Raw genomic sequence first — 13,086 nt, 5'->3', positions numbered from 1 at the left:
TAAAGAGTATTTCGATCCCTGTAGTAAAGATCTCTGCCGGAGTAGAAGTCTCTTGTTTATTCCTGGATTGAGATCGCACTTTTGAATTCGCGCTGTGAGGTTTTGGTAGCTCGGATGTGTGAAGAGAAGCATTGCAGCAGTTTGTCTGCAATGTCAAGGTATTATAGCAGAGCTCCCGGGGGGCCCAGCCTCTGCATTCAGATCCACCTACCTCCTTGAACTTCTCTAGCGACTGCTCGGGGCCGAAGACGAACTGCAGGGGCACGACCTCGCAGTGGCACTGCGGGCGGCCTCGCGATCGGTACACATGGTCTGCCACCTTCTGCAGCGTGGGTGCGCTGATCACCTTGGAGTGGCGCAGAGCAGAGACTATTTCATCTTCCAGCAGCCAGCGGATCTGAGAGAGAGAGAGGACAAGCAGATTATCACACTTCTGTCACTGCAAAGGTCTCCTTTTCTCAGCAGGAGCCTAGCAGAGGGAAAAATGCTTTGTTTTTTTAAGCAGGAACTACACTGATAAACAAAGAACTGAACTCACTGTAGGTTTCCATTTATACACCCCATCAGGCACCTGTTTAATATTAATCAGACCTCCATGGAAGTGAAAACAGTACAGCAGGAGGAGCGTCCTTCATTCTTTCTTGGAGCCCAAATCACCATAAAAAAATACATAATCCATAGGAATTCTCGACATCATGCTGCGTTTTGAGAACCGCTAAGTAAAAAAAAATCATTTCTACAGAAGAAACATGGGAATTACAACAATCTGGAACCTCATGATAAACTATGTATCCACCTCCCACCATTAAAGAGTATTTTGTCAATTAAATACTGGAACAACAGGTTTGGCCATTTTAAAAGGCTCTATGCGTCCTGTGTGACTCAGGGGGAAAAGCATTCCCTCACCTCATCCATGGTGGCCAGCACGGCCTGCTTATGAGGGACGGGCAGTTTGGACAGAGGATCTCCCGAAAGCCTAGAGAGGAAGCAGAAGATAATTGCTTTCTTACAGCTTGCCATCCCTAGCCACTCAATGCTAAGACCATGATCGTGACCATTTCCCAACAGCAAATATCTGCCCAGGGACAGGGGTTATAGGCAAAACTGATCTTCTCTCTTCTAATGACACTTAATCCTCTTCCTTGCTTCACATCACCAAAAGGAACAACAAACCTTGGGCCAGGAAGTAGATTAATACTGGACTGTTGCACGACTGGTGGTGGACATTCTGTATTGGCGGCCTTCTGGTGCATCCTTAAGGAACTCTTTCTTTAGCATCCCGTCAAAGCTGCTCTCAGCCTGCAGCTATTCTAACACACCTCCATGTCCTCCCTCTGCACTGCGCTCATTCCACATGCACACTCTTCTTCCAGCCCCTCCCTCCTGAGAGCCCCTCCCACTGGTCCCGCCCTCTAGAGAGCCCCTCCCACCATACCCTCTCTCCAGGGAGACTCCTCCCCCCACAGAGTCCCTCCCTCAAGCCCCACCCTCCAGAGAGCCACTCCCTCCAGTCCCTAAATAGCTCCCCCCTCCCCCGTCTTCCCCCCGAAACAATACTGACCCATCCTCGCCAGCCCCGCGCAGGCCATCCAGGTCCCGCATGAGCTCGTCATCTGAGCGGTAGGAGGAGGGCTGGCCGGGGGAGCGGTTCAGCGACACGCTGCTCTCGGAGGTGTATCTGAAACGCAGAGCAGGAAAGGGAATGCTAATGCTAAGACACCGAGAGAGAGAGAGAGAGAAAGAGATAATACAAGGACACAAACCTGCAAACACAAGGAAGAAAACTTTGTGTTGCTTCCCATTTTGGATTCATTTTATTACTGTCAAGTCTCACTATAGCACTGAATATCCCTGCAACTGCTTTAGGGGCTTGTTAAAATCTTAAATGAGATAATCTGGGCTCCTGTATTGCTCTGGCTGATGGTGCAGAGGACACCACCCAGCGTACCTCTCTCTGCTCGACCCTGGAGCCAGGGCCTCACCTGTTGTGATGCATGTCTGCGGCCATGACCTCGATCTCCAGGGGCAGCGTCAGCACAAAGATGTCAAGGGTGACAGACAGGTCGTTCAAATCCACCGACTGAAGGGACTCGGTGTTCTCCAGGCACGTAATCACCTCCCCTACAGCACAAACAGAACCTGTTGAACACCACAATAGACACCTTCCCCCCGCAGAGAAACAACAGGCAGACATACCAATTAGCCAGCGAGTAAAAACTGCCTTTTTGCACATCTACTATTCAGTTTCAGAAAGGTGAATGCTTAACGGCAGGCTAAAATGATTCATATAAACTGTGAACTCCAGAAACACCACCTTGCACTAAAAACACCACCTTGAAATGTAAAACCACAGAAGATAACTGCACCTCAAAGAGATTTTTGACCGTGAAACATCAAAGATCAAGAACGTAAGAGAGGTTACAAAAGAAAGGAGGCCAGTCAGCTCATCTGACCCATGGGGTAGCTAGTCACTTCTTGAAGGAGCAGGAGGAGGTGAAAGTATCACCTTCAGCCACATGTCTGGGTAAAAAAGCTGTTCTAAAAATGCACCGATCTTGGCTTTTGGGGGGATTCGAAAGCAAAATAAGACACAGCAGAAGTCACTTCTTTACTAAAACTAACATCTGGTCTGAAATGCTGCACCGGATCCAAGGAAAATATTTTTTTTCCTTGTTTCCAGGTGGTCTAGTAAGCAGGCGGGCTCAGTGGAAAACCCAGACAAAGCCCTGCAGCGCGCGTCTCACCCAGGCAGGTCGGCAGGGTCTGGATGGGCACAGAGCCGTGCCAGTTCTTCACGCTGACGGAGCAGGTGAGGTGCACAAACAGGGGGGGCATCTCCTGCTGCGGCGCCTCCGGCTCCAGCAGGGAATCCCCCTCCAGGATGCTGAAGGAGTCCTCGTCCTGGTTGACGGTGTTGGAGTCGGAGAGGGAGTCGTTGTCGGGGAGCCCCCGGTCCGGCCGCTCTCGGTACTCCACCTCCAGGTCGGTGTCGCTCTCCGTGACGATGCAGCACCCCGACACGTTCTCTTCAAGCACGCACAGAGGGGAGACCACAGTGAACAGGGGCAAGAAGCCGCACAATGTCTTCAGGGGCAAAGACGGCAGGCTGGTTAAAAATACCCCTGCCTCCCCCCCATTACAGACAGATATGAGAGATACCCATGCTAACGTGTGACATAAAATTAAATAACAATATTGAATACATAAATCCTGATATATAAAAGGCGATTGCATACAAAGTAATTTACATTCTAAGGTGGGCTGCAGGCCGGATTGCAAACCTTATGCAATGCACAAGGTGGCTCTATACTGCGAGACTTTGAACCCATTTGCAAATTCAGCATCACTTCTTTACTGCTGTGCTCAGACTTGGCCTCAGAAGAATGACAAAGATCACAAAGATTACTCTCAGGGGGTGATGCAGCGTCTCCTTCACTCACCATCCTCTAGCTACCCTCTCTCAAGCTCCCTGGAGTAAAGTCTCACAGCAGCGACAGAATTACCGGACAAAGAGGGCTTGATAAATCAGAAGAGCGCTATCACTCCTGCCCCCTGGCATCACAGATCTGAGCAGCAGAGAGTTCCATGTAAACAAAATCACGACAGGAAAATATTCAGGGATCTCCGGGGAGGGAATGCAGTGTTTCCCCAACACAGTCCCGCCATCTTTTTAGCCTCAGGGAGGCCAGCTACCCAGATCCACTCAGAAGCCATGAGAGGCCCAGGCTGGAGTTATCATTGAACAATAGTACTAGGTGAGAGCGAGCAACATCCTGGTGCAGAGCAATGGAGGAAGAAAGGAGAATATTTCTCACATTGCAGGGCACGACTTAAAACACAAGGCTACATGTGTAAAGCTTACTTCAGTGCAGAGGAAGCTGCTGCACTAGCAGAATAATCAAAACCAGCACACATCCTACAGTGACATCTGAGAGACTGCTGCTGCATTATGCAAAACTTGTAACAAACTTGCAAATTCAACAGTCACCTCTGGGCAATGCCTGCCCAGACTTGGCCTTGTAAGAATGACAAAGATCAGAAGAGTATTCCCACGGGGTGATGCAGCATCACTCACCATCCTCTGTGGCGAGCTCCGCCTCCGACACCTCGATCTCCTCGCTCAGTCTTCTCTCCTCGCCGCGACCCAGCTCCTCCTGGGACAAGCGCAGACAGAAATGTCAGCTTGGCTTCCGACTGCTAGCCCTGTTGAGCAAGCTATCAAAGCTGTGCTAATGAGTCCCCTGGATTGGTCCTCCCTACCTGCCCCCTGATGAGCACATGAAACCCTTTCTCTCCTTCTTTCAGACTCACCTCTTTCTTAGCAGAGGGTGGGCAGTAAAAAAAATAGTGAGGGTTGGAGGGCACTGCCTTGAAGTACTGTGCACCTATTTCCACAAATTTGTCCTGAAAAAGAGCGGGAGAATAATCAATCTTATGTTGCATTTAAGAGTTTTAACGAGTAGAAGTATAACTTTCTCAGCTGGCTCACAGAACAGACACGTGCACTTCAAGTCGGTAATCTTGTCTAAATGAGCTGCCAGTCTTTACCTGGATAATTCTATGCAGGTCGGGATAAACCTCGCATTTCTGCTGTGTCTGTAAAAGCGACAGAGGGAATTCTGGGTAGGTCTTGCGAGGCCTGGGTTCTTCGGGGGACAGAGGGGAAGCAGGGGCTGAGGGCTTCGCTCGAGATTCTGCTTCGCTGGCCTCTTCCGTCTCCACACTGCCAAGGCAAACCAAGAGAGTGTCTGTTGCTCTGCCTCGGCAATGAAGAAAAAAAAAAGTCAAGGTTCTCACTTCAAAAACCGCTGACAGCTGCCTCCGTGAATAAGAAAAGAAAAAAAACGCTCTGCTCACGTCTGCTACAAACATTCTCTCAAGGACTGTAGCTGAGCCTTTGGATACAACACAAAACAGCAGATAAATCCAAAGGTTGCTTCTCTCTTACTGATTGCAACAATAACTTCATTTTCCATGCAGCTATTTCAAGCAGTGAGTCATATCGATCAACTGGCAAGGCCAGATAGCACATGCTTTTCATATCAGCTGAAAAGACTGCAGCAAATGTCACAGCTGACGTCTGGCCAAGGGTTCACACTTTCTGTGGCAGATAAAACACTCTTTTGTGGTGCTGAACAGAAGTGAGAGGATATAAGCCTTGGTTACTTCTCTCATCCCTCAATAAACCCAAATCTCTAAAATCATATTTCTCCTTTGTTATCAATGGTGAAACGTGTGACAAAAAGGAAAAAGGAAACCCAGCTTTCTAAACCTCTAAAAACAACCCAGAGCTCCTCAGCTAGGCTAAAGAGCGACTCTTTTTGAACTGAGAAAGAACCCCACCCTCCACACCTTTTTCTCATGCACAGCTTGCAATTCAGTGATGTGCAATGCACAACAAGAGTAATTCCTAAAGAAGACGGATGTTGTTTAGGCATTCCTCAGGGAAACAGAAGACAAAGGGTTTTTTCTTCTGATAAGTGTCAGGTTTTGATGTACTGTTCCATTTAATCAGCAATTTGCGAGAAGAGACAATTCAGGAGAGCAGTGTGTTTCTTCGCAATGAAATGAAGTCAGACAGCAAGAGATGAAACTAAGGCAGGGTAACTTTACATCTCACTTCAATCCAGACTGAAGGTAACTGCATGGCGGTTTTCCTGGACACCAAGATTTCACCACCTGAAACAAATGTAAGCGCTGAATTCCCACTCCTGCCCCTGCCCCAGTCAGAAGAGCTTCCAGCCGAGGAAGGAGGAGGAAACTTGGCAGAGATGGAAGTCAAGTATGTGATCTCCTGTCACAGCCCGAGAAACATGTTGAGCCTTTTTAATCATCATCATCATCATGTTTTAGTTCATGTGCATGAAGGGCTTTTAATGGCAATTTCAGTGCTGCCAAAGCAATTCTTCAGTCACGCCACTCAAGCTCACTGAATCTGAACTGTACCTGGAGCTGGACAAGAGAGCCCCCTTCTCCGTGGCCCCCTCTTCCTCCACGTCCGCGGCGCCGATGGTGAAGGTGGCGGGGGGGCTGCCGCCCGGCCGGTCGCAGCGCTCACGGAACGCCCGGATGTGGCCACAGAGGGTCTGCAGGAAGGAGGTGATGTCGATCTCCTGCAGGGACTCCTCGCAGTAGTCCATCGCCGTCAGCACGTCCTGAGAGCAGACCGCGTGCGACTGCTGCAGGCTGTGGTACACTCCTGAGGCAGGATGGGAAATGCTCAAGCACGCTGCATCACTGAACATGCTTCTCCCAGTCTGCCAGTTCCCCATGAGGGGACTGGCAGTATCATGGTGCACTAGATTGAACACGGCATCCCTGAATATTCCCAGAAGGGAAGGTCATGTTCCAGCACATGTTCCGTTTGTAGCTCAAACTAATAGTTTGTTTACGATGCTGTTGCGCTTATGTTTTGGGGTTACCGTGTAACAGTACTTAGGTGCTGTTCCCAGCAGACGTCTGCGAAACCTGTCTGCCTCAGTCCCTGGTTTTCGGCGGTGTAACGCGCAACAAAGTTAAATCATGCCACCAGGTGAAGAAAGGAAATCACTACCTTCTGTCCTAAAAGTTTGCATAAAACTAAACCATAAGACTAACAGCTAAACACTGGGGAAAACGTATCTAAAAACTTAGCACATCTGCGTACAAGAACAAAATAAGTATGAATATGAATCTGTCAACCTGTCATATCATCCTTATTTACTCTGCACGATTGTCTTATTCATCTTTGAAATTACATTTACAGATGTCAGTGCCAAAAACATAAATGGAATCCTGCAAGTAGCATTTCAAAAGGCTGACAGCTCTAATCAATTTCTCCACTCGGAGAAAAGATCTATCACAGGAGAAACTGTCGAGTGCCAATATGATCTGTGTGGACAATATTATTTTAAGACCAAAATATGTCCCAGAGTTATAAACTGGAAAGTGAATTGTAACTGGATTTCTACAGGATGGAAACAATTTCTAGAGAACTGCTAATGACTGCCAGTTAGCATCTGCTTCATCATACAGTCCTTAGCAGAAGTTCTGCCTGGGAGAGCAGAATCTGTAATTACTCTCCGAAACTAAACTTAAATAAAAACTTAAACACCTCTGGCATATTGCTAGGAGGCCCTTCATTTCCACTTTATAAAAAAGAATCCAAAGGCAAGTTCACAAGAGTGCCTATCCTACTGTATGCATTTCTGTACAATACTCAAAAGAAAACGTAACCCCGATCCTGATATGTCATAAATTCGATCAATGAGGAGGCAGGATCCGCTGTCAGCTCGACATCACACCTCTACAAGCCAACAGGTCCAGCTTTCCACTGGCAGGAGGTAATTACAGTGCTCACACACCAGGTAATACAAGACCTCACTGCTCTGACTGTGCTAATTTCTGCCACCAGCCAAGCCAAACTGCATTACTATACACAGACAAGGACTGTACCTTTGACATAGCTCTGGTGATAGTGCTCCTGCAGCAGGCTGCAGAAATTAGCCAGCTCCTTCTGCTTGAGGGGGTGGGCCCTGAGGTCTGTCCAGGAAGAGCTGCTTGTCCGCTCCTGAGAGCCGGATCTGCAGGCACACAAGACATGCCACAGTACAGCAGCTGCCCCCGCCAAGCGGCTTCTGCCGTTAGCGCTGCAAAGCGTTCACAAGCTGGGTGCATCAACAACGCGCAGACCGAAGCTAGAAGACCTCAAAGCAAGCTAGGTTAGTTCATTTTTTAAAAGAAATAGAACACAAGACAACGTTTTCCTCCCTCAACGGTGCACCATTTTCAACGTGGAGGGGGGGGGATTGATCATTTGTAGATCAAACTAATCGCTTGGGGACTGTAAAATAATGTAGCAAACATTTTAAAACCTGTCGGCACACTTGCCATTGCTTCCTCTAGTAGCTCTCACCTGTCTCCTTTTCTTTCCCGTCTCGAACTGCATTGCCAATGGGAATCTGCTGTGCCTGACGCTTATCACTTTCTCCTCTGTCTAAGCAGCCAGGGCCAGACTGGCAGCAGCTGGCAGCAAGTTTGCATCTGAGCTTCCTGACCCACCGAATCGGTGGCAACACGCCAAGCGATCACTTCTATTAAATTACTATTAACCAGGTTTGACCCGCTGTTTGCTTCAAATCGAGCTCCTGAGGGAAAACACCGCGGAGGTGTTTATACGCCGTTATCAGACGAGTCAGGTGTCTTTTTTTGTAAGAAACACAAAACAGTAAATCAAAGACAGATAAGCAGTACAACAGAAAGAATCCCTGGTGAAATTAATGCCGGCCTAAAAATAGTTCCTAAGTGACTCCGTTACCATGGTAAAAGGCTGAAGAAGTGCTTAGGAGATGCCATGTCTTCAGATCAGAAGCAAGATTAACAGTTCCTAACCTTCCAAGCAGAAACCCAGCTGAGGCAGAGGCGCAGGTGCTTTGAAAGGCACTGGGACTGTAAGGAATTTCGATCAACTTTTTAAAGAGACTCAAAATCATGCCAAGCCCCCAAGGAAAAGCAACTGCCTTTTTTTTTTTTTTTGGTGCTTTGCATCTTTTTGAGTAATGTTTTAGAGTAAACCCATACCCCGACAGTATGGGACCACATATGCTCCCCGAATGAAGCAGGTGTTAATTTACAGTTCGGACTACGATCCACAGAAATCGCGGCCACCAGGCGAGAAAGTGGGCATGAAGAGGGGGAAAGGCAGCTGTACCCCACCTCCTTATCTCTTCTGTTACAGTGCAGTCTCCGAGATTCAAAGCACCCTCCTAGTCCCAGAGCAGGATGCCCCCTCCTTCCCAATCCCAAAGCAGGATATCCCCCCCATCCCATCCCAGTCCCTATCTCTGGACACCCCCCTCCCCCCCCATCCGGGTCCCTGGTTCCGGGCCCATTCTAAAAGGAGCAGGGTGAGAGGCAGCAGGAAGCTGCACGCTGCGCTACCTGAACTTCATCTGCTGATACAACTCCCAGGAATCTGCGTCTTGAGGTCTATTCTCATCCAAAAACAAAGAATCAGAACAAAAAGCATTAGTGCTGTTTCTGGATTTGTTTGGCACATTTTTAACAATCCTGTGATAACAACGAGGCCACCTCCAGATGCTCGTCTGAGGTTACTGCCAATAAGTAAAGAGTGGGGGGGGGGGGGGGGTCTGTCTTTTCCAGCGTGCACTTTGTTTTTTGTTGCAGGTGTTTTCAACAATATCCATGTTAGAAGTGACGCTGCTGACTGCTAACTCTAGCATGAGGGGGTTTTGTTGTTCAAATTGTACATTTTAATAAAGACATGCTTTTAGAAAAAGGAGATTTGTTTTAGTGGGAGGGCCTTATAAAACAAAACACTAGTACCAAGAGCCACGTGGAGTATACAAAGAGAATCTGATACCAGGGGCCAAGAAAAAGAAACTAAATTACTGTATAATCCGCATTAAAACAGGTAACAGGAAGATAATTACATGTGCAGCAGGTGCCCCAAACAAAACAATTAAAACACACAACTTTATGCATAAAAAACTAACTGCTCTGTATTTATGGCTAACCCACTGCACACTGTGGGTCTGTGCCTGTTACCTGTCGTGCTTAAAATTTCTCAAGGTTCTCTTGGACGTAGTCAATGTCTAGGTATTTTGGAAGCTTTCAATAAAAACTGCTTACACACACACACACACACACACACACCATCTACCCTACAGGCACCTCCTCCCTCTCGGTCCACAGCGTTGAGTACCTGAAGAAAATGTCACGTGGCTGTCTGTCCTGCTGGGGGTGGACCAGCTGCTCCCTCAGGGTCTCCAGGGAGCAGTTATAGACGTACACGGGACAGCGAGGCCGACCGAGGTCGCTGGCGCTCTGCTGGGAGGCCTGCCTGCTGAACGTGATGCGACAATCGCTCTTCTGAGGCTCGGCAAACTGCACGCCTTCCCTCTCCCATCCGCCTGCAAGCCCGAGCAAACAACAGCCAAGAACGCATCCGTTGAGCGCTGCACATCTCAGCCCGAGGTATCAGGACAGTACGAGTTGGGTTTGTTTGCAAAAACAAGTAAGCCTGCATTTGATGATGGCCATAGCTTTCAAACAGCTATTTAACAGAATTACAGATGAGGACCTGCCACCTGTGGCAAATAGGTTAAAAAAAAATTAGTCCCTACTATGTGTTATTTTTAAATAGAGCATAGACAAGTTTGACTTGTGTCCAAGAAACAGGTTTTTTGGATGATAAAGAAAGGCTGAGTGTAGCAGCTCACAGGGGGAGCCAGAGGGCTCACAGGGATCTTTAAAACCTTTAAAAAAAAACTGAATTGATGCTGAGTTTGTCCTAATTTTTCCCACTACATCTGTTTAAATATCTCCCGGTATTGCGCACATGCACTTTATTTTTAAAACCCAGGAGCAAATTCATCCTTTCTTCATAATCCCACCTTGTAAGGAGTTACAACAGAGATCAAGCAAGCAATAAAAAACAGAAACGGAAGCACATATGCTCCCTGAGGAAGGGTCTTCAGCTTGCCAGGTCTAAAGCCAAACCAGCGCTCAGACCTGCACGCTGCCACACGTGCGGCGTTCCCCATTCCCACAGGAGCCGGCTCCCTCCCTGCAGGAATCCCCAGGGGGTGGTGCTCGCTACCTGCGCCTGCTGCTCCGTTCTCCTCCGTCCCTCTGCAGGCCCAGTCCTCCGGCTCCGGCGGCGTCCAGCTCCTGCGGCCGCTCTCCGAGGCTGGGGACCGCAGCCCGGGGCCAGGAGGCCCCGTGGACTGGCCGCCCCCCGGCTCGGGGCCTGGCTCCGGCCTCTCCGGGCCGCTCGGCGGCGACTGGCCCGGAGGCGTATGCTCCACATGCGGGGCCTCGTCATCCTCCTGCGCGCCGCCGCCCTGAGGGTCCTTCTCCGCGGCCGAACCCATCAGGATCTGCAGGTCTGTAAAGGGGGCGGAGAAGAGTCCACCACTAGGAAACTTCCTTTCGGGAGATTGGCACAACCAGGCCAGCAGCGTGATGCTTCCTGCGCTGCGACAGGCTTCACGCAGATTCAGCCAGAAGTAAATAAGAAAGATTACAAACAACAGGGGTACTCAGAATCCCCTAAACATTTCACTCCCAATGGCCGACCGAAGAAATTATCCATAACCCAGTCAAGGAATCTGGAAGGAAGCAAAACTGAGGTGAAAAAGACAAGCGTCTCTTCTCTTCCCACTGACCCGGGGAAGACTCTCAGGATCCCAACTCTACCTGTGAAGGTGGCCGGGACGAAGGTGAGGAAGATCTGCTGGGAGCTGACATGCTTCGCGTAGCATTTCCACTGCGGTATCGGGGTCTCGTTTTCCACATGGAGGGGCTCCTCGTCTGCCAGCTCTGCATTGCCCAGACTCTGTAACCATCCCAAACACACAGCAGCTAGATCCACGAACCATCAAACTTGTGTTGAACAGTGCTACAACCCTACACACAGAGCACAAACCCACGACTCACTGTATTTAGATGGACACAGCAGGGTTATAGCTACAGTGGAAACACTGACTATTCTGCACAGGTATTTAATGTCATGTAAACAGGGCATTCAGCACGCGTCAGGTGGTGTCCTGTACAGCAGTGGTGCAAATATGGAACCTGTCTCTAGTCCTTTTAATTAGGTTTCTGCTAGAATACTAAATCAAATGGACACCTTGTCCAGTACACCCATTTATGAAAGTTTTGTGCACTCTTTACCATCAGTATCCAGTACATACTCTGCTTGGAAACCTAGCATTTGATATTTAATTTATTTTTTAAGCACAGTCAGTACAAAACAGTGCGACCTCTTACTTGCTTCAAAGGCTCATACTGAGACTAACAGTTTTGCCGTTTTTGGAGAACCGACAAAATAAAGAGTGCACGCGAAACAGGAGGTCACTCGCGGGGACGAGTGGACTGACAGATCGGCAAGCCGCAGGGGGCTTGAGTAACGGGGCACGGAGCTCAGCGGGGAGAGGGACAGCAGTGAGGCTCACCTGCAAAGTGCTGGTGGAGCCCGTCACCTCCTTGCTGCTCCCAACGGTGTGGAAAGACATCGTGGTGTCCTGCCGCTCCAGAGGCCTCTCCGCCTTCAAGCAGTCCTCTAGAGAGAAAAAAAGAAAGACGGTTTCCAAAAAACGACGCAGGGCAGTCCCTTGCTTCCTTCCTTTAACTGCCAGGGAAGCCTTCAGAGAGCAGGATGATGGTGATGATGTTGATGATAAACTTTATTGTATATAGCTCCTTTAAAAGCAGGTTCTCAAGGCACCTTACAGTAAAGTAAACAAACATCAACCTCAAAAACAATGACAACGTTGGCGCTTGATGATCGCGATTTTGCCACTGGAACCGCTGCTACGGCCGGCTTACAAAAACACCACCAAGAATCCTCCCAAGCTGTTTTATTTCTTTAATAAAGTTGTTTAAGTGTCCATGCCACAGATACTGCCCTGTCATATAATGCTCACTGCACACACAGTCTTTTCCAGTCTCAAACTGTCACCAAACGAACGGAACATTTCTATAATGAGTGCGGCTTTAGTCCCCTCTTTTTTTTTTTTTGAATGTCCGTGAAATCCGATTTCTTTTTGAAACGTTTTGAGGGAAGGTTTGTGAGAACTTGTAAATCACGACCAATGTATTAACTGGACGGTGAGATGTATTAAGAGATGACTATATCCAAGCGGCAGTGTGGGCTCTGGACTCCTCACTGGAAGGCTGTGGACTGAAAATCTAGATGTGGGCACTGCTGTTGTACCCTTAACCAAATGCAACATCGTCATAATAATATCCTTTTCTTTGGTCTACCTCACACAGTTTCAGTCTCAGGCTCTGGGCACTGTGCTGTACTGCTGACGGAAATTAATAACACTTCCTGCAGTCTTCCTACAGCTCCAACATGCCTGACAACACTGCATACTAATAAATGTCAACACCACAAATCAAAACTGCGTAGATTTGGGACTAAAGCTTCCTGACACATGATTTTTTTCCCTCTAGAGAGCTGTTGAAAAAAGTACAATCACTCTCTATTACTTCACTATGAATAATTTGACTGCGAAGTTGTAAGGGCAGAAAATACATTTGGAGCTTTTGAATTTTTCTTTTTAATTCTGCAAGAACACA

At 48.3% G+C, this 13,086-nt stretch overlaps 1 protein-coding gene across 3 annotated transcripts in view; it reads right to left on the bottom strand.

Annotated features, from left to right (window-relative positions):
- Positions 1-13,086, bottom strand: part of szt2 (SZT2 subunit of KICSTOR complex) — an 85,315-nt gene that overhangs the window by 55,774 nt on the left and 16,455 nt on the right. For all 3 annotated transcript variants that reach the window (XM_088927296.1, XM_088927297.1, XM_088927294.1), the window contains exons 23-37: positions 11,958-12,064; positions 11,200-11,338; positions 10,601-10,888; positions 9,704-9,911; positions 8,920-8,967; positions 7,435-7,562; positions 5,947-6,199; positions 4,549-4,723; positions 4,312-4,404; positions 4,076-4,154; positions 2,745-3,026; positions 1,983-2,121; positions 1,562-1,678; positions 907-976; positions 212-397 (exon numbers count right to left, since the gene is read on the bottom strand). In XM_088927296.1, coding sequence (XP_088783422.1) covers positions 212-397; positions 907-976; positions 1,562-1,678; positions 1,983-2,121; positions 2,745-3,026; positions 4,076-4,154; positions 4,312-4,404; positions 4,549-4,723; positions 5,947-6,199; positions 7,435-7,562; positions 8,920-8,967; positions 9,704-9,911; positions 10,601-10,888; positions 11,200-11,338; positions 11,958-12,064 — 2,312 coding nt within the window. The remainder of the gene's footprint in view (positions 1-211; positions 398-906; positions 977-1,561; positions 1,679-1,982; positions 2,122-2,744; positions 3,027-4,075; positions 4,155-4,311; positions 4,405-4,548; positions 4,724-5,946; positions 6,200-7,434; positions 7,563-8,919; positions 8,968-9,703; positions 9,912-10,600; positions 10,889-11,199; positions 11,339-11,957; positions 12,065-13,086) is intronic.

The sequence above is a fragment of the Atractosteus spatula genome, chromosome 11 (assembly GCF_055471065.1).
Source record: "Atractosteus spatula isolate fAtrSpa1 chromosome 11, fAtrSpa1.hap1, whole genome shotgun sequence".
In the NCBI taxonomy this organism is placed as follows: domain Eukaryota; kingdom Metazoa; phylum Chordata; class Actinopteri; order Semionotiformes; family Lepisosteidae; genus Atractosteus; species Atractosteus spatula.
This window is presented reverse-complemented; position numbering and strand designations above follow the sequence as displayed.